Source organism: Macrosteles quadrilineatus, unplaced genomic scaffold (genome assembly GCF_028750875.1).
Source record: "Macrosteles quadrilineatus isolate MER2022 unplaced genomic scaffold, UCM_ALF_1.0 Scaffold_1__1_contigs__length_201487025, whole genome shotgun sequence".
Lineage (NCBI taxonomy): Eukaryota > Metazoa > Arthropoda > Insecta > Hemiptera > Cicadellidae > Macrosteles > Macrosteles quadrilineatus.
Window position 1 is genome coordinate 28053692 of NW_026542594.1, and position 22005 is coordinate 28075696.

The 22005-nt window shown below is 35.3% G+C and overlaps 1 protein-coding gene across 4 annotated transcripts; it reads left to right on the top strand.

Moving 5' to 3' along the window:
- The first annotated feature begins 900 nt into the window (after positions 1-900).
- Positions 901-13750, top strand: LOC128982773 (dehydrogenase/reductase SDR family protein 7-like). 4 transcript variants are annotated; one of them, XM_054401739.1, is made up of 7 exons: positions 901-1217; positions 2764-2905; positions 4869-5018; positions 7586-7805; positions 9037-9121; positions 11165-11325; positions 13503-13750. In XM_054401739.1, the coding sequence occupies exons 2-7, from the start codon at positions 2777-2779 to the stop codon at positions 13715-13717; spliced, it is 960 nt and encodes a 319-aa protein (XP_054257714.1). In that variant the 5' UTR covers positions 901-1217; positions 2764-2776; the 3' UTR covers positions 13718-13750. The 4 variants fall into 4 exon arrangements, with proteins under 4 accessions (XP_054257714.1, XP_054257713.1, XP_054257712.1 ...); XM_054401738.1 differs by having other exon boundaries at positions 901-1113; XM_054401737.1 differs by having other exon boundaries at positions 901-1085.
- Positions 13751-22005: the final 8255 nt, after the last annotated feature.

Here is a 22005-nt window from a genome sequence, read left to right on the forward strand (position 1 = left end):
CGGAATTTTACCCCCTAACCAGATGAATTAAGAAAATTAATTATACCCACTAATTTATATATCTGCACAGGGGTTAAACTCGCGGGGGCAAAATTTCGGGGATAAAATTACTGGCCTTACAGCTACAGTTGCCTAAACGCTAGTTATATGGACAAGGGGTAAAATTCAGGTTTTTATTGCTAATCTAATTTATCATGCTCTGTCTATTTTCATTAGACTCGCAAATCCACGGGGTGAGATTCCGCCCACGAACCAGCTTGAGAGCGCTCAGGTTACTACTTCATAGTATGTGAGCTTTGCCCAGGTGGTAAAATTCCAGGGGAATAAAATTCCGGCGAATCCGACTGTACCTGAAGGCCTAAGGCACGGCCACCTTTAACTCCAGGCCGCGGCCTTCGAAGTGGCAACGTCGCAAGTAGGGTTGTAACACCTGTTTTGTTTGGAAGCATAGCTAATAGTATTTTTGTATTTACGAAAGCTTGTTACTGGAATATGAAAATATTGACTTCACTTCAAATGTACGGATATAGATTTTCAATACATATTGTTTTGGTTTTTAATTCTGTATGTTTTATTTTCAATATTTTAATAAATTTATGTTCATAAATTTAAGTCACTAAAGTGCAAAATAATGAGCTGATTTCACCTGCCTGCCACGTTATCTTATGGGACGTCTGACACTATACAACCCTACCTGCGACGTTGCCAATTCTACCAGGCCGTGGCAAAGGTGGCCTTGCCTAAGGGCGTATGTTTAATCATTGACTAAGGAAACAAAAGTTTTGTTTCCCTTGTCTGTGGTTTAATCTTTGCCCATGATTGTCATGCAACGGTCTGTACTATAACCCGGATCTACACTTAAGTTGTTACGCGTTTTCTTTCTGCTTTGTTTACCAACAAGTAACATTACAAGACAAGAACAAGTTCAGTTCAGTTAAATAAAAAACTAAAAAAACTAAACTGAAGTTATAAAATAAAATTACAAAGCAAAGTCAATCAATTCAGTTAGTTTAGTTTTAGTTATTATTACTGGAGATTGTGAAACTTCACTTCTCTTATCAACTTCATCTTTAAAAGAAGAATATGTTCGTAAAATTTTAGAAGTACCTATAAGTAAGATTTTTCTCTGCAGATTTTATTTTAATTATTGATTCAATAATTAGTTTCTCTATTATACTAATAAGACTTGAGCAAACTATTTAGGAAGTGCGTTTTAGGTGAGTTCTGGAAACTGAAAGTTTACCATCAAACGTGTTGGTGTCTAAATCAAGCCTTGTCTATTTTGTTGTACTTCATTTAATAGTTAGTTGGGTAAGGATTTTGCACTGAGCCTTTTGTACAACCAATTGGCATAATAATACAAAGACATTCACAGATTTTAACCATAGATAAAACATACGTTGGTTAGTCTATGTTTTAACTCACCACTGGTACCATTAAAATTGTTAAACTATTAGTCTTACTGTTGGCCTAAGTTAGGCCTAATAACTTAGTTTCTTAGTCCCATTTAGAAACAGCAAGAAAGTAAGCTACCCTGAGCGTAGAAAAAAAGAAAGTCTTTCCTGAGCATAGGCAAGGTCACCTTTTAAAGATCTTCAGAATAATTATTAGAGATTTGTGTGCATTGCAGCATTAATAAATTCCCCAATTTCTTTGAGCCCTGTGAGGATCTAAACAACCATAGATTTTCCACAGATAAGATAGAAAGTAGGTTAGGTTAAGTTATTATAGCTAGGTAAGCCTACGGTTTTCGGTAATACTGAAATTATGTTATATTGAATTTTTTTTTGCCTTTTCTGCCAAAATTAGGCTATTTTAAGCACTTTACCCTTGAAACTTTTGGGGGAAACGCATATTTCACCCCGAAAATTGCATTTGAAAATTTAGAAAAACGCTAAAAATAATGATAGGCCTACTTAACTTATTTGGGGCTTGAAAAACATTTTGTACATTAAGTAGAGGCTATGGTAGGTAACTTATTTTTCTCTTTATCAAGGCCATTTCAAACACTTTTTTCCTCTTGCACTTTTTTGGCAAACACATAAGTTAACTTATTTCACCCCGAACAAAATTGAAAGTTTAGAAAGCGTTATAAATGACCAAATATTAGCACAATTGAGCGGTAATTAAATGTGTCAATAACTTAATACTAACCTAACCTTGGTTTACCCAAAATCAGCCATTTTCAGCACTTTGCTACATTAATCTAAGCATGGGTTAGGTTGGGTTAGGGTAAGTACCTAACTTAAGTTAGGTAACTTAGGTTGGATTATATTTGATATTTGGTTTATCCAAAATGGGTCATTTTTGGCACTTTGCATTTTTTAGGCCTACAACTTTTTACACCTGGTTTTCTGGGTAAAAACCGAATTTGCCAAAAAGTGTCAAAAGGAAAAAAGTGTTTGAAATGGCTTTAAAAAAAAACACAATCAGTAAAAAAAAGAAAATTTTCTAGTTCCAAAATACCTTGATTTCTAGCGCTTTTTGCGATGTACAAACACAATTTTTAGGGTGAAATATTTAGTCGCTTCCCCCAAAAGTGCTAAAGAGTATAAGTGCTTAAAATAGCCCAATTTTGGTAGATAAGGTAAAAAAATGCAATATAACATAGGTAAGTATTAGTTTAGCATTATACCCGGTTTTCTTCATTCACTCTTTGATTCACAAAACAGTTGCTTTGAATTTTTGGCAAGTATGAGATGTAGCCTAGATAGCCTAATTATTTTTTTAAATACCGGTATTGATTTTAATGGTTTTCTTTAGGTATTGTGCTGCTATGGGTGATTTAGGAGGTTGGCCTCTGCTTTGGTGGCTTTTTGGTTCTATGTGTATACCATTTACGATACCCTGGCTGATATTCAAACTTTACCGTCATCATAGGTTGAAAGCTCAACTGCGTGGTAAGGTAAGCTTTATCAAACAAATGGTTTTGAATAGCTGGTCAAAGAAATAAAATAGGCTAATGAAGTAGGCTTACAAACATATATCGTAGGTTAACCTGCTTTCTCTTTAAGTTGAAATTAGGATCTTATTGACTACCAGTACCCTACACTTATTTTCATTTTTTATCAAAGTACCTAACGTAATGTTCTTATGATTGACACTGTGATTTGATCAAATTAAATTATCACGACAAAGATTTTTAGGTATTTTCCATAACCTGCAAAAATATATACTTGTCTTAAGATAATTCCTAATTAAGTTAGTTGAATATGACACTCTGTGAGTAGCCCCAGATCTTGAAAGGAAAGAAAGAGTATTTTAATTGTGTTATATCATAATTAGGTTACAAATGGAATTAGTAGAACGGAATCCCTTCTCTGAGGTGCTTTAAAGAACTTACCTATGTGAATACCTATGTGAATTTTGTTAAAATATTCTTGCTGGGTCAAAAAGTTATTAAATTGAATGTTATAGAAGCCTGTTGTGTGTGCAATTAACTGCATTAAAATTCACCCTTGAATCTGATGAAATTCAGGTTTAAGAGAGCAAAATTAAATAAACACAATCAAAATCACGATGACTCTATTTATGAAAATGACTTTATAGTGTCGCTTTTTGATTCGTACAAAACATGTAGGCTATCCACAGATAATTTGTGATGAACTGATACCTGATTGTATTGTAGTTGTTATTTCTGACCAACAGTAGGAACAATGCTTTCCATGTTTTAAATGGAGGCAGCTACACTTGTCCGCTCCGCTCCGCTCAGGGAGCATTCATCCGCATTTTGGCGGAAGCATTCGGGGCGGACCGGACCCAATCCGACAAGTGAAGTCACCTCCTCCGAAATTCGGATGAGAATCGGGGGGTTCCGTGAGCGCTCGGCTATGAAAGTGATGAATTAAATTAGGAAAAATAGTTATTTCTAGGACATAGGCCTAAGAATTAAGGCAATAATGTTCATATATTGCCGCGATCATGGCAGACGATAATTATGTCTACACGACCGCAGAAAATAGTCAGAATTTTACCGCAATATCGGGAGACGATTACGATGTCTACACGGCCGCGAGGGATTATCAGAAGATTACCGCGATCGCATGCAAATACAACTACCATTTTTTCATTATTTTTAATTTTTTTGGCGCCCCCAAAAAAAGCCAATTGCCCTGCGCCTTATGCACGTGCCTACCGTGCCTATTCGGTAAATCGGCCTTGAAGGCTAAACACCTTCCGTATTGCTGTACTTGTGCCCCGTGCTCGTGTGTGTCCTCCCAAATATCGTACAAGTGTAGCTACCTCTTCCGGCCAGACCGAAACGATTCGTACAAGTGTAGCCACCCCTCACAAATTCGGGCCGGACCGAACCAAAATGGACCGGACCGAGTCGGGCAAGTGTAGTCGCTGCATGTAAAATCCAAGATAATAGACAAAATGTTTAGTTGTTTTCTCTTAAAAGAAATGTAAAAATATTCAAAATGTGATAAATTTTGGTAGTTATGACAAAAAACAAAAGAAAAACTGTGAATTCAACCACTGGAAACGGGTTTGTAGCAAGTTGAAAACCGTTTCTGGTAAGTCCTTTTAAATCTACGAGCATTAACATCGGCGCCTGGAAGTGTTGCTTGGATTCCTTACTTAAAGAAGAAAGGAGTCATAATAAGAGAGGACCTTGAACAACTTCGGGTTTACCTCACCAATATTGAGAACGGCGCACAGCTTCAACAGAATAGAGTGCAACTGGTTCTAAAAAAATGAGTTATTAAATAAAATAAGACTTTCATTTGATATTCATGTTGAAATTTTTGTAATCATGAAATAGATTGTGATCTTTTAGCAAGAAGTTTTATTTAAACTTAGTGATTTATTAATACACCCTCCAAGAAAAAACTCGAGTGCTATCCATAAGAACCATCTTTTTGCAGGTGGTATTGATCACTGGAGCTAGTTCTGGTCTAGGTGAGGCCTTGGCCCATGTGTTCTATCAAGCTGGATGTCGTGTCATTCTAGCTGCACGCAGAGAAGCACAACTGGAACGAGTGAAAAAAGAATTGCTCTCCTCTCGACTTGATAAGGTTTTTATGTTAACTAGTATGATATCAGTTAATAAATCTTGCTTTTAAATGAGAATACATGGGCTAAAAATATCAGTTGAATGTGATATGAAAAAAGGTAGTATAATTTTTAAACTATAACTGGTTGAAAAACATTTTTAGTGCGATGTATTTGAGGAACGTATTAAGCATCCTGATTTTTGTAGGTTTGCAAAATACAAATACAAATACAAAAGCTATTTTCCACATTTAAATTTTTTTTTCTTTGACTAACATTGATTGTTGTTAGTTCTGTGTATAACTTTGCAACATACAGGGAGCGGCAAAATGATCTGACGGTTTTCTTTGCCGCCCTGTTGAGTGAGTGAGTGGCGGAGCCTGGTGGGAATAGAGGCGTTACAAAGCCTACGTGCGGACATATTTAGTAGCCATGGTGCTGTGGGCAGCTGAGCACCATGCATTTTAGGGGAAGTGTTTTTTAAAAGTGGCAATTCATGTAGGTAGCTGTTCAGCGGCAGTTCTATAGACGTTTCAACGTTTCAATGTGGGTCCAAGGGGAAAAGTCCTAACTCGAAACACCATTTTGCGGTGGGTAGGTAACTTCAGAGCTACTAGTTAAGCGTTGAAAAAAAGTCAACAGGCCGTTCAAGGTCAGCCTGGACGCCAGAGAATACCGAGAGAGTGAGAGAAGCTGTGGAAGCCAGTCCTCAGCGGCCTAAACGTAAATAAGCTGCAGCTCTGCACTTGTCTGACCGCTCGGTAGAAGAGTATTACAATACGATCTGCATTTTCATTCATACAAAATGGCAATCGTGCACCAGTTGAAGCCCAGTGTTTATGCGAAGCGTATATCTTTTACAGAACAAGTAGTAATTGATTTTCTTACACGTGACAAAATTGTCATTATGAGCGACGAATCGCACTTTCAACCACAACACACAGTCTTCCTCACACTTCAATGCTGAACTAGTAGATCTAAAGCTACCCACCCACAGCAAAATGGTGTTTCGAGTTGGGACTTTTCTTCTTTTACCCACATTGAAACATGTACTGAACAGCTACACAGGAATTGCCACTCTTAAAAACACTTCCACTACAAATACATGGTCCTCAGCTGTCCCGCGGCTCCATGGCTACTAAAAATGTCCACACGTTGGCTTTGTAACGCCCCTATTCCCACCACCCTCCGCCACTCACTCCCTCGACAGGGCGGCAAAGATAACCGTCAGATCATTTTGCCGCTCCCTGTATTTTAACTTTCTCCTTTTGTACATGTTATATTGAGAAAATATTGTTCTCTTGAACATTTTCTAGTTTGAGTGTTGGGTGGATATATTGATAAAAAAAAGTGATTTTCAAAGTGTTGTCTGTATGTGTGTGTGTATGTCTGTTTCATATTCTAAAATTGAAATCTTTTACAGTAGTTATAGTATTTTCTTAGTGTTCAGCTCCACTTATTACATTGTACTAATTAGCCTTATAAGTTTTTACCACTTAGGGGTAACTGAATTATAAAAGAGACTAAAAAAAGGAAAATATACAATTGAGTTTTGTTTGTTAAATCAACGACAGATGTGTAAGTGTAACTAATCCATACGCTTAAAGAACTACATTTTACACTTCCACGTCCTTTTCTCATTGAAAATGTGTATTTAAAATAGCGTAAAATAGTTTGCAATAATCAACTGCTTTTCACTTTGGATGTTAGTAAAAAATCTAAATTAATGGAATAGTTAAAGTAATAAGTTACTTGTGCACAAAAACAATAAGAAGGCTCTAGTTTCTTACCCTGACAAACCCGTCATCGGCCGCTGTCGAGATTTAACGTCATTACGGCCGGTGTCAAACTATATGGAGTGGCAAAAACAATTGAGTGTCGAACTATCAAGTCTTGAACTATCAAGTGTCAAACTATCAAGGTTGTACTTTTTAAATTTTCACATATTATGTGTTTTACTGTAAGACAGTAATATGGTTGTTTTGTGCATATGTAAACACCAGTTTTATTAGGGGAATAAAACTACTAATAATAAATTAAATTTGTTGATTTTAGATGTACACCAAAGAGTGATTTACCTATTTCAATTACGCTACAATGACCAAAAAAAGTATTAAAATTAAAATTCATGTTCATAAACGGTTTTGCCTCTTGTTTACATTCTGGCCTTGGTTAAACATTCAACGGATGGTAAGTTGTACAATTACAATTCATAACCCTTATTTTATAAAGAATGTTGGGCAGCATTACTGAATCTTTGAAAGTAAACTCTAGAAATAAACCACAAGCAAAGATAGGCAAAGCCCTAAAGGAAATTGCCTTTTTTGTTACCATAAATCTCTCCACTAGGTCATAAGCTATAAAATGACACCTCAATAAAAAAAATCGGTTAGGTAGGACGGCTGGAAAAGGGACGTTGCAGAGAAAACGCTTTATTGTATGAAGTATGTCCCATAGGTTTGATATGGCAACAACAACAAACCTACATGCTAAATAACAACTGACAAAAATATAATTACTAACAAATGAATTCATTTGCATCAAATTTGGTTTGACAACATTAAAAACCCGTTTTAACTTGTTGTTTTAGGACATTGTCACTCATCCACCAGTTGTTATGGTGTTGGATTTGATAAAAATAGACGAGATTCCTTCTTGTCTAGAGAAGGTCTTGAAGATTGTTGGCCATGTTGATATTTTAATCAACAACGCTGGTATTTCATACAGAGGAGAAGTTTTGACAACCAATATAAAAGTGGATACCGAAATGATGATGATAAACTACATTGCTCAAGTGGCACTAATAAAAGGTAACCAGAGAGTTGATTTAATTTTAAATATAAACTGTACCTTTTAACAGTTACCGTCTAATTTTGTTTTCTTACTGAACAAACCCTCATGAATAGATTTGCTAAATTTTATTCACAGTTTTTATTTTTTTAATCCTATCCGAGCAGAGGCTATAAATATATATATGTCCGTAAACACGATAACTTTTGTAATTTTTGTCCGATTTTGATAACATTTGGTTTGAAGGTGTAAAGCAGGATGGGGGGGGGGGGTTATGGGGTAATAATGGGTTTTTCTAATTTTGTAAAACAAAAAATGTTTAAATTTTCTTCAGAACTTTTTAAAGAGCTTAAAAAACAAATAATATAGTATATCAAAGTGTTTTTGTTACGGCTATTGGTTACGGAGAAAATTAAAAAAGTTGTTCATTTAAAATTCCCATGTTATTCTTATGGAGAATATTGTAAAATGTTGTAGTTGGCTTGTTTACGGATATATTTTGATCAAACTTGGCAGTTTTTTTTATTTTATACTAAGCTATTGATATTTTAATATAAAAAATACACTTTATTAGTTTTACTGTAGGAGCAAACCTAGGTACAGTAGAGTCCTGCAAACTCAGCACTCGATAACCCGGCAGTCTGGATAACTCGGCCATCACCTGGCTCAGATAATTAGTGATTTTTTGAGTCTAATCATGGACTCAAGCCAGCTTAAGTCAAACTATTCTCAACTCGTTCTAAGAATTGGTTGTACTATATCTGATGACTTAATACTGACTTTTAATATACATATAAATAAATAAGGCAGTTTGAGAGCTTAAAAATTGTATTGTTCTTATTTTTAACCCTAGTTCCCGATAAGCCAGCATTTCACAAACTCTGCACCCTTCCAGTCCACATTACGCCGAGTTTGCGGGACTCTACTGTACTTGTTAAACAACATAAATGTTAATTTAATAGATTAATTTAAAACCTATCCAGGCAAATGGAAATTATCTTAGTCAGCAGGTTTGCTGCAGCGAGGGTATTTTGATTGCATAGTAAACGTTTTCCAGTTAACTGTATTTTTTTGTAACCTTCATCAGGAAACTGTAAAAGTTTCATGTTTAGATTTCGAGATCTGGGATACAATTTTTTAACTTTAGGTTTCGGCTTTAAAGATGAAACATGTTTTTGTTTTGATCATCACTTGTGATTATTCACAGATTGTATTTAACTCCTTCATAATATTAGACATATTTTGTTGCAGCTCTCTTGCCTTCAATGGTACTCAGAAAATCTGGACAAATAGTAGCTATCAGTAGTGTTCAAGGAAGGATTGCTATTCCTTACAGGTAACGTGGATGTTTGATTCTTTAAGAATTCCTTGCTATATAAGGCATATTCAGAAAATTAAAATATGGAATGTTTCTAGTTGACACTGGTAGGTGCAAGCTATCTTGGTGCGCATTATCTAGTATGGAAGTACGCCTTCACATTAACTATCCAGCCAACAAATCGGAAGTGTTATTTTGCTACTCTTTGTCGTAATATTAAATCAAGTTTTAAAGTGCACTGTAATTTAAAATGCCACTAGGTGTGGTCATCACAGAAGATAATGATGTATCCACGACCGTGGGAGATAATCACAACATCACTTTGAGTTTGGCTTGATCGAAAATCTCAGGCTTGGTACACTTCTAGTTAATTTTGTCTTTGATTAAAAAACATCTTTATTTACCTTTAATATGGTATTCATTTCATGTGTTAAGAAGGGATTAGATTTAAATTGGCCAGTTAGAGTTTTGATTAGCTTCATACATTTTTTCTTTAATTGAAAACAAATCCATTACCCTAAAAAACTTTATGGAAGGACATAAAGACAGGGGTTGGTGTAGTATAACCAACAAATTCTGAAAATTTGCTAAAACAAAAAAAATATAGGTATTCAGAATTGATAAATTTAGGTACCAGGCAGGCATCACTAGTAAAAATATTAGTTTTGGCACTTTAACTATTGTGGGCGTAACAGACTCAATGGAATCGGAATTGAGAATTTAGAATAAATTTTAAAGAATCAGGATCAAAAATAAAAATTTTTAGAATCGACCCATCACTGATTAATTTATTTATAGTCCAACCTCAGTATAACGAATTTGAAGGGACCGAACTGAATATTCGTTATATCAAGGATTTCGTTAAAACGAGGTTCGTTATATAGAGGTTAGGTTTGCAGGAATTTCGCTAAGTCGAGGTTCAGAACCAGCGTCGGTCAATATAGGTCGGGATTTGACCTCATTAAAATACAATTAAAGTAGCATAGGCTACAATACTTTACAGTACAGAGTTTACATTGTACAGTAGAACCTAAATTATCCGGCATAACAAAGGGGAGGGATCTTAAATATTGCGCAATCATGACAATGGCATTGACCTTGGTACAGGTTAAAAACTGTAAGTTTAAAATCACAGCTTGTTCTAACCCTCCTAAAACCTAGCCAAACACTGTAGTCATAAACCATGTAAAGAACAAAACAAAACAGTAGAAAGTTTTGTAAGCTACTGCTCGCGATAGGCCGGTAGGCTACTTACAGTACAGTACTGATTTATCACAACAGAGGAATGTCAATAATAATCATTCATTAACTATAGCATTGGTGTTGCTAGTTGAAACAAATCGTATTGAAAACAATAAATTATTAGATAAGTCATTATAAAAGTGTATAATCATAGCCAACTTAAGGATAATAAAAAAACTCGTAAAAGGAATGTTAAAATAACGATGTTGCTATTCTTTCTCTTTGGTTTTGTTTTTATATTCTTTCTTAGATTTCTCTTTATCCAAAAATTGTACAATTCACCATAGTTATCCCATATCGCCCAATCACTGCTTACTAAAAATTACGTCGTCATCAGTCCTCAGTGAATGAAATCAGTTCTCAGTTGCAACATAGCGCGCGCAGCGACAGCAGTCAAAGATGTAAAACGGAGCAGACGAATGTTAGCGCAAGCGATGACGTGACCTTTCCATTTAATTTGATAAAGAAACAGATTTTCCCAAAACAATAATTGGGTGGGGGATTTGTTATATCAAGGGAAAGACGTAGACAATTCGCTATGCAGAGGTTAAATTCGCAATGTAGAGGTTCTGACAATGACAAATTCGTTATATTTAGGTGTCTTATTTTAGCCGAAATCACGAAAAATTCGTTAAATCAAGGTCGTTGTTATGGTTTGTTCGTTATGTAGAGGTAAAATGTACATTGTGTCTTATGGAGAGTTCTAGGGGATTAAAAAAAATTCGTTATATCAAGGAATTCGTTATATCGAGGTTCGTTATATCAAGGTTAGACTGTATTTTCAATTTTGCTCTGTATTAATTGTTGTTGTTGGTTCAGGTCAGCTTATACAGCATCCAAACATGCACTGCAAGCCTTCTGTGACACTCTACGAGCTGAGGTAGCACATCACAATGTGTCTGTCACTGTAGTCAGTCCTGGCTATATCAGCACCAATTTATCCCTCAACGCTCTTACTGGCACAGGAGAGAAATACGGTGGTAAGTGTATCAGATTGTAGTTATCTTGTTGTAGTGAAAATACAAAAAAAGTACCTACCATAAAAGGGATATTCGAGGTCTGTAAATTAATGCCTTCAAAGAGCCCTCATAAAGATATGTTGAAACATGATACCAGCACAGTGTTCTCTGCATCCAGGGTTGCGTGTCTAAATTCAAACATTTTATTACTTTTTTTTAGATATTTTTCTTTGGGCCTATTTTTTTTCTCTCATGGGGCGGGGTATCATTACCCCTTGCTACCTCGACCTACAAGATCTTTTGAAGCACCCTTTTTAATTAGTCACCCAACCAAAGTCTTCTTGCGAAGCCAATCACAATTGGTACACACCCATTTCTCGTATTTCAGTAGGCATCGGGAATGCCTTTCCTAGGTGTTTCAACCTTTTATGGGCTAACGCCGGACATTCCAGCCATATGTGCTCAGCGGATTCCGTGTCGTAGAGGCAGAATCTGCACCGGTCTGTCTGTCTAAGCCCTATTGTCTTGAGGTACTTCCTTACATAGCCATGCCCTGTAAGTATACATATCAAGAGGCTTATTTCCCCTTTTTGGAGGTCGAAGATGTTTCTCCATTCCTTACTATGAGTATTGATGAGCATCTTTGATTGTCTTAGACCTGGGGTATTTTCCCAAACCTTTTCTTGTTGTCCCTTTGTCCAAGAAAACAGATTTTTTTTGGATTTTTGCTTGGCCTTTGCTCACTGGGACTCCGCAGCATGGTTCAGGCCTGACGAGTTCGGATTTTGCTCCCTCACCCGCCAGGACGTCAGCCCAAGGCTCCTGTTCCCTTGGCAATGACATGATCTATGTCTCTTTACAAGTTAACTTCTGATCTAAGTATACACCCAGATATTTAGTCTCCTTGACTGACGCTACTGACTTTAGGCCTATAGAAAGAACTATTAACATTTTTTGTGTTTTGGATTAAGAAAAAATCAATGGTCCAAGATTGGGTTAAAGAAACTGTTCTATTTCTAATCCAAGAATATTAAACACACATCTTTTTTCAACAAACTCTATTTCCCAACTCAACCAATGTTTACAAAAACAGTTTACAAAAATCATCTGTCAACAAAACATATTTAAACACAAATAAATCATATGACTAAAATAACAGACTTAATATAACAGAAACAGTTATGAATGTATCACTATAAGAAACAGGCGACTGGTAGAAGCGAGTTGATCAGAACATTGCACTTATCATTCGTGGCAATTAATGATTGTAGCAAAAAAGGTTTGGGACAAAAAATTTCAAAAATAGTTTTGTTATAATTTTTCTTGTCAAAGTTTTATCTTACCTCAATAATTAATAAAACGTCCTTGCTCACTGACTTTTTTTTGCTCACTAAAACCTCTCCTCATTAATAAACGTGCTAAATTGGAATAACACTTATATATTTACCCTGAACAGTTTCTAAGTTCATGCTAATGGTAAATATATAAGTGTTATCCCAATTTAGCACGTTTATTAATGAGGAGAGGTTTTAGTGACCTCTGGCACATTGCTTGGAATGGCATCAAAGCGACAAATCCATACATTTTAAACCACCAGACCCATTAACAGGTTCATATTAGAGAGCAGTCCACCATTATCTTACATCGATGTATATTCACACACTCAAAGGTGATCAGCCATTGCTCACTAGTAGTGCTTTCCAGATTTCAGTTGCGTACAGCGACAGACGCTCTACCTTAAGCAGTATTCTAGCTGATTCCTACTTTTGCGTCAAAGCAGTCGATTAAAGGACAATTAAAGTAAAAATCGATGTTATCGCTAAGTAGGCTATGGATTGTATTCTGTGAATAGGTTTTTGTCGTGTAATGGATCATCCTTTGCCAGTCCATTGCCAGTTGAGAGACTCTGAGCTACCTTGCTTGCCTGCTCAGTGACTTTGGTTAGTGCATTAAATGAAACTGAAGAGCATTCATGGCCTTTCAGAACATCAAATATATTGTAAAATTATTTAGACCAAACCCTTGTTTTCATCATTTACGCCCAAGAACATTTCTCCACACAAATATATCAATGCATCAATGCAGGAACCTGTTGGAATAGTGCCTAAGGAAGGACAGAACACTGCAATGGTTTCAGACTTGACCTAGCTCGCTACATCTTGATGCTAGCTCGTTTACATCATTTTGATGGCTTTCAGTTGTTGATGAGACTACTGCCAAGGGCTATGAGCCGCTGGATGTAGCCAAGCGTATCCTGGTCGCTACAATGAAGCGTCAGTCTGAACTGATCGTTTCCGACTCAACACCCAAGATAGCCATGTTCCTGCGCACGCTACTGCCTTCTGTTTACTTCTACCTCATGAAGAACCGAGCCTTGAGACTTAGACAACAAGCTCTTCTGAGAGCAAAGTAATTATTATGCCAAATAAATTTCTCACACAACTGATTTTTTTAGACCATTTTGCTTTTACTGTATGTATTTTTTAGCTACTTAGTTCATTTATATTTTTTGAAACTAATAGTGTAATTTCACTAAATGATATATTAGTTCTAAATTACTTTATTAAATTAGTTTTGAATGAGTACCAAAAAGTCTTTCAACTTAATAACAGGAACCTCAACACATTAAGTTTGGGTCTTATGTAAAAAGTTATTTTTGTAACTCATATAAATATTGTAATTCTTCTAAGCTACATCTTGGGTACTCTGGTCTCTGAAGGTGCTTGTAGTTCTCTAGTTCTTTATAATATAGTTGTAGTAACAGTTGTTTGATATTAAATGCATTAAATCTATCTGTTAGAATCTAGGAATAAGTATTTAAATTTTTTAATAAATGTAGTTTGGAGTGTAGTATGGTTTGTGTAGTGAGGGACTAACAATCATTTTTGTATTACTGTATTATAAAATGATGCAACAGAACAAATAGAAGTTTGCATATTTAATTTTTTCCTATAAAAAATATAGTGAATCTGCAGCAGTTGATCAGTTAGTAAAAGTTTCCTCCTCAATGTAGCTCCCTCAATAGCTCCATTGGTGAGTTGTTCATATTTCCTGATGATCAGTTTTTACCCAATTTCACTAAATTTACATCAAATTCCAACTAAAGCATAGTTTAATGATACAAATTATAATCATACTAGACGCTACACCCATCCTTTGACCTAGGATTAGAATGCAGAAAAGAATAAAATGGTTTGTAATACTTGCCGTATGAAGCAGTTAGTTGGAGTTTTTATTACTAGAAGTGTTTAGAAATCAATAATGGCCTATCTTTGGCAATTAAATTAAAAGAGTAATGCAGCTTTGACTCCATGAACATGGCAGATTATTTGTTTTAATTTAACTATAACATTTGACAAGTCTGATCCCATGATCACACTACAGAAAAAGAAGGTTATTGCCAAGGATAGTCCACCATACCTAATACACTTCTGGTTTTTAAAATCAAAAGTACTTATCTGTCATTACAACCCTACTGCTGTGCTACAGCAGTTTAGCTGTTAGCAGTAGTTGGTAGATTAATATAACATCTAGTTTAATAGAAAGTTCTCTTTTTTTAACTCAGGCAACAATTCTAAACTCTATTTTGCTACCTAGTATGGTGCTTGGCGGTGCGATTCAAGTGGAGAAAAAACAAAAAACTGTAATCTGCAATTATTTAATTGGTCTCAATTGACACTTACTTAAAAATTTTAGTATATAGCTACTTAAAACCCCTACTTATGTTTGAAGTCAAAGATCCCAAAAAATTACAACATTTTATTTTAGCCTTTTTACCTGCAGCTACAAGAAAGAAAAAATCTGTATTTTTAATACCGAAATAGATAGAAATATTCTGTTTGTAGCATTGATTCTTAACAAAGGTGTCGCAATTTTTTACACCCAAAAAATTGTTTAACCCCCCTAACAGGCCCTTCAAAATTACTCAATAGGGGTTGCTATTTGAAAAAAATAAGTCATCCCCTACCCCCTACCTTGTTAGGGGGGTTAAAGATATTTTTGATGTATAGTAAAAAATTACGGAACTTTTGTTAACAATCAACGCCACAAACAGAATATTTCTATCTATTTCGGTTTAAAAAATACAGATTTGTTTCAAGACTTAATTTACACACTATAAATTTCACAGTAGGTGAATAGTAAAAAAGTACTAAAATTTCACTATCTTTTGTTATGAATCATAACCCTCATGTTAATTAGACTAAAACCTCACTAACTCAACTATTTGAGGACATATTCGAGTATGACATGGTTCTAATACCCTACTTTATTGAAGATCTGCGGCATTGGATTCTAGTTGTTGTGGATTTTAGGACAAAGGAAGTGTTAATTCACGATAGTCTTAGTGGAACTTACAACAGTATCGGCGAGAAAGTTCTGGAGTATCTGGGAGCGGAAGCACTTCACAAGAAGAAAAAAATCCTACAGTCGAGAAAATGGGGAATCAAAGGTAAACTAGGCCCAAAACAAGGAAACAAGATGGATTGTGGAGTTTTTCTGTGTATCAATGCTGAATCTCACGCGGCCGACAGGTCCGCAACGGTTACGCAAAAGGATGTGCCCTGGTTACGTATGACAATGGTGAAAGAACAACAGGAGAAAAGAATACTCTCACACCAAAAACCCCCACCCGAAATACCCGGGATAAAGCCAGCACCAATGAAGAAGGGAAGAAAGAAAATATCACGTAGACCATCACCTATGTTTGTGTCGGAGAGGACCAGCAGCTCAGTTAGCAGTAGCCGGAACGCCGACGGAGGAAGAAAAACAAAAGATACAGCACCCACCGAGTAGTCGTACGCGGACCACCCAAGAGAGAAGACGTTGTTCCAAATAAAAAGGTAAGAAAAGGTGGTTATGAGACAGACACTTCAACCAGCTCATCGTCATCAAGTACAGAGAGTAGCTCTTCCGACAGTTCATCGCGATTGAGTGGGACCTCACTGGAACAACAGGATCTGAAGGCGCCGCCTACCCCTGGAGCAGAAGAAGAGGAACCATCAACAGTAAAACCTGAAGTCAAAGTAGATAACGAGGAAATGCAGATATCTGAGGAAGTCCCCCTTGAATTTGGAACCTACTGGGAGTTTCTCTCCATTGATACGACCACATTACTTGGTCTTGCCCCCCTCACCGACTTAGGCCCCGAACAACCGGACGACAAGGAAACAAAAGAGCTGATCCCGGAAGACCTACAGCCTGAAACAACGAAATCAAAAGAGACTGGGAATCTGTGGGTGTGACGAGCTGGAACACTGCGATGCGTCGAGAAGTCAAGGCGATTATAGTGGACGACTAAGGATCAGAAGGAGCTATTGAGACACTACAAGTGAAATTTGAGAACAATCAAATGTACCGAAAGAGGGAGGGCCGTAAGAAGAAAAAAGATCGGAGAAGAGTGAGAAAATTCAGAGATAGGAATGAACGCGTTAAGTATTTTAAGTCTTAAGAAGAGCCAAAAACAAGTTTGTCTGTTAAATGTAGACTGGAGTTTTTGTTTATCTTTTTATAGAAGAAGTTTGACTGTTATTTGAACCAAAGTTTTGTTTTTGCTGTGTTTTAGTAAACTAAGTTTTGTAAATTTTTTTTATAGTTGTTAATCCGTACCGAGAAATGTATAAATATATTTGTTTGACACAAACGTGTGGTTATTTAAATATAGTAGCTTAAAATATAGGTTAAGACCTGAAGTCCAAGCTAATAGGGTGAGTCATATTGATTGGGTGACTCAAGCTAATAGGGTAAAAAAAGAGAGAAAAATTAATGTCTAAGGTGAAAAAAAAATAGTTGGGATAAAGGCATAGAAAGATGGAAGATGGAGAGGTGAAAGAAATTTATTTTTTTATTTCTAGAAAGAAAGGGGGTCGTACTTTTAGTACTTTTAAAGACCTGAGGTAAACACCAGGAAAGGTACTCAGTGACATGAGGGAAAGACCTGAGGGAAAGCACCAGGAAAGGTACTCGGTGACACGAGGGAAAAGAACTGAGGAACAGTGCTGAGGGAAAAGTGCCCAGAACTTTAGTCGGGGGGCCGGTACTGGGTACTTCCCCCCACCTTGTTGAGCTCGGTGCATCCCAATAGAAGAACATAATTGTTTACATTTTGATCAGCTGTGTAATTTAATTGCTGTTATTTATTTTTCATTTCAATGAAACTCATTGAGTAAATTTATTTACTAGGCTGTTTGAGTTTGTGTAAACATAACCCCCAAGACGGGTTGTGTTAGTATGATTGTATCTTAAATTTGTGTATTTATCGTTGTTTTGTGTCGCTATGACGGACAGTGTTAGCGTGTTAGTCATGCAACTTAAATTTGTGCATTTACCGTTGCTTTGTGTAGTTATAATTTGTTTATTTATTGTTTTTTTCTTTTAAATGCCTCCGACGCGACGACAACGAAACATAGACAGGAGGCGTAATCGTGGTAACTACAGAACAGTGGCTTAACTCATCACAATCAGCACCTGGCCCACAATCTCAACTATTAGGTTACAAATGCGCCCTAGCACTACCCCAAAACGAGAACGAAATTTTTGTTCTCAATTGGCAATCTATCAATGACCTGTGTTGCCTGTACAGCGAGGCATTTTGAGGAGAAAACCGGCCGGAATGCTTTAGGTTTATCAATAACGAAGATTAACATGAACAACCTTTTTGACTATAAGTCAGGAAATGTTTGTAGAAAACATTAAAAAGCAATACCAGAGGTTATGAAATATGATACAATATTTACAGGAAATGTTGATTACTGTTATATACGTCGTGAGTATCTCCATGAGTTACACACCGGTAATCTTTGAGTTGACTCTTTTAAACTCATTGTAAATATGACTTTTATTAGTTTTGAAGTAATACTCTGCAATTGCTCGAATTTGAGCAACATGTACACTGGTTCATATAATTTCAATGTTATAAGACATCCAAGGACGGATTCATACACATTTGCCTATTGAAAATGCATATTAATGAAATACCCCCGTCACAGCAAACCTGCAGACTTAGCGGATTTCCATTTGCCTGATTGCATTTACACTAAAATGTCTCCTTAAAAATATCACATTTATTCCCTATTTAAATAGAATTAGTTTAAGAAGAACTTAGGTATGCTGCAAAAGGGAGGGTAAAAAACTGTTTTTTTTTTCGCAAAATGTTAATACTGTAGGTTACAGGTAAGAACAGGTAAGAAATTAATGAGTTTTCCAAATTTGATCAAAATATATACATAAACAAGCAAACTACGACAGTTGACCTATTCTCCATAAGAATAACATGGGAATTTTAATTTACAATTTTTTGGAATTTTCTCCGTAACCTTTTTTTTAATCTACAAAATGGTTTGGAAAGAAATTGTGAAATTTTGTGTTTTTATGGTAAAAAAAGGGAAAAACCTATTTTTACCCCATAAAACCCCCCATAAATCTCCGTTCCCATAGTCTGATCATGCTGGTTCGCGTACTCGTGGAATAAATGTTAGGTTTAGACGTTTGTACCTTATTTCATCAAAATCGGATAATTTTTGCTTGAGTTATCGTGCTAACGGAAACACACACACACACACATATATATGAATTTGAACGGATGGTGCTTTTGGCCTCTAGGGACCTCAAAACAAAAAATTAAATCGGTCCCGGGTCCAGGTCTTACATGAGTACTACGGTAATAGCTTATTCCCTATATGGGAAATTCGCTAATAGTATGTTCACTACTAGTCCTGAAAGTGGCCCATTTTGGCTTAGATAGTGATTTATGAGCAAGCGTAGCCGATCGCAAAATATGAGTATCAAGCCCCAAAATTGAACGTTTGTGACGATTAGTGAACGATACTTTTCATCACGCTGCAAATTATCACAGAAATCCTTTTGGTTTTAAATAATCAAATACTATTTCATAGTCTAGCACTCTGTTATTTCTAGTTTTCTTAACATGGCATTACAATTTATCACAAATAAGTAAGTTTGATCAATATCATTGCACTATCATGTCTTGTAATCATAATAAAGGAATCCATTTGTGATCCTGTTGAGCAAAGCGGGGACTTAGTTTGTTTAGGCAGGAAAATAATAATTAAGACAAGCAAAATCATATGTCTCGAAGATTGGAAAACAAAGCATTTTTGTGAAATGAGCTATTTGCTTGTACAGAGTGATGAAATAGTATATTTCATAACAAGGGAAGTAGATATAATATGATGGTTTTACCTCACTTTCGGCGTTTTAGAGGCACTTTTAGGGCACTTTTTATAGGGGAAAAATGAGAAAAATTAGTGGCTCATTTTTTTGGCCACTTTTTTAAAGACCCAGCTCTCGACCTATACACCCCTATATAAACTTTCTACTTTTTTAATACTAAAAAACACGTCTGGAATATGGCTCATTTTTTTTGGCCACTTTTTTTAAGACCCGGCTCTCGTCCAATACAAGCCCATACAAATGTTCAAACTCCATTAAAATTTCAAATCCACATCCATTCCTATGTATATTCTCAAAATCATGCGAGGTTTGTGCGTGAACTCGGGCACGCTTATGGCTATGCGTAAACTATGTCCGACTCAAATGAATGACTGTGAGTGTAACCTAATGACCCCAATCAAAACCAATTGTCAACATTCTCTGTCTGTCTGGCGCCAGTCTGTCTGGGGCAGGTTTAGACAATTACCAAATATGTTTGATTGATTGACCTCAATTATTCAATTGTTCAATTTCAGTTTGTTCAATTTCCATTGTTAAGTTCTAAATTAATTTAGACAATTTTGTGGTATATAAGGGGGGCATTCTATGGAATCATCACTCACTCTTCCACCTGGATCTTCTTGTTTTGGTAAGTCTTTGACATCTAAGTTAGACTATTGTAATATGTTGTCGCGTGTCGGGTCATGGGATCAATTGGTGACGTAATTGATGCTTGTACTCGTACTCTGTATTTCTTTTAACTTAGGAGTGTAGCTAATTTCCCGAGTCCATTTTTAAAAACTTAGCTGAATTGAGTCACTAAGGAACTTGTAAAAAATGTATATAAGTCTATTTTTAAACACTTAGAGTATTTTGAACAGTCACCAAGGAACTTAAAATGTATATAAATCTATTTTTAAACACTTAGAGTATTTTGAACAGTCACTAAGGAACTTAAAATGTATATAAGTCTATTTTTAAAAACTTAGCCAAATTCACTCACGGGGGGACTTTGAGTCAAAAGTTTGCACAAGTTATTATTTCAAAACTTAGCCAAACTTCACTCACCGGGGGACTTTGATTCAAAATGTGTACAAGTTATTATTTAAAAACTTAGCCGAATTATACTCACTATATAATTTTGTCAAGTCCCTTTTAACATAGGTAACATAGTCTTCTCTATAACTAACACTCACTCTGTATATATGTAGACTCAGCAATCTGAATTGCTAAAAAGTATTTTTATTTAAGATTTTGGATTTAGTTTTGATTTAGAAAATTACAATTGCCAAATCTTATTGTATGAAATTGTTTTGAATATTAAAATTTAAAATTCTGATTTAAATTATTATTTCCCATTAATTGAAATTGTCTAAAATGTAATTTCCACCAATTGTTTTTTTAGTTACATGTCAACTGTGTGCTGCTTCTCTATCCAAAAAAGTAACTTATTTTGTTATTACTATTTTTAAGCGAGTCAAAAATATATACAAGTTATTATTTAAAAACTTAGCCAAATTCACTCACCGGGGGACTTTGAGTCAATAGTGTGCACAAGTTATTATTTAAAAACTTAGCCAAATTCACTCACGGGGGGACTTTGAGTCAATAGTGTGCACAAGTTATTATTTAAAAACTTAGCCAAATTCACTCACGAGGGGACTTCAAATCAAAAGTGTGTACATGTTATTTTTTTAAACTTAGCCAAATTTACTCACCGGGGGACTTTGAGTCAATATTGTGCATAAGTTATTATTTAAAAACTTATCCAAATTCACTCACGGGGGGGACTTTGAGTCAAAAATGTACATACAAGTTATTATTTAAAAACTTAGCCGAATTATACTCACTATATAATTTTGTCAAGTCCCCTTTAAAATAGGTATTACTCACTCTGTATATATGTAGACTCAGCAATCTGAATTGCTAAAAAGTATTTTTTATTTAAGATTTTGGATTTAGTTTTGATTTAGAAAATTACAATTGCCAAATCTTATTGTATGAGATTGTTTTGAATATTAAAATATAAAATTCTGATTCAAATTATTATTTCTCATTAATTGAAATTGTCAAAATATAATTTCTACTGTATAGAAGATGCCAACCTAGTTTTTTAGTTACATATATAAAAATGAAGACTACATGTCAACATTGTTTCGCATCCCTCTCTAAAAAAAGCAACCTTATTCGCCACTACAATTTAAAACATCAAATGAAGGTATGTAAACTGTGTGATTTAATCTGTGATAATAATGTGGCTCTAAAATCTCATATATTACAAAGTCACAAGACTTGTAATTTCTGTAAAAGAAATGTTGTTGGCCATTTTAAAAGACATGTAAATTCTTGTAACAAATGTCCATATACAATGATTAAATTTGTTGGTGAATCGATTAAAACTGAACTTAAAAGTACTCTTCAGTCTTGTCCTCTACCGATAAAATGGACTTTAGTAAGGAGAATCAAATTTATAAAATATACAATAGATCAAAATGGAAAATTAGTTAATGAGAAAGAATGTATTGCAGATTT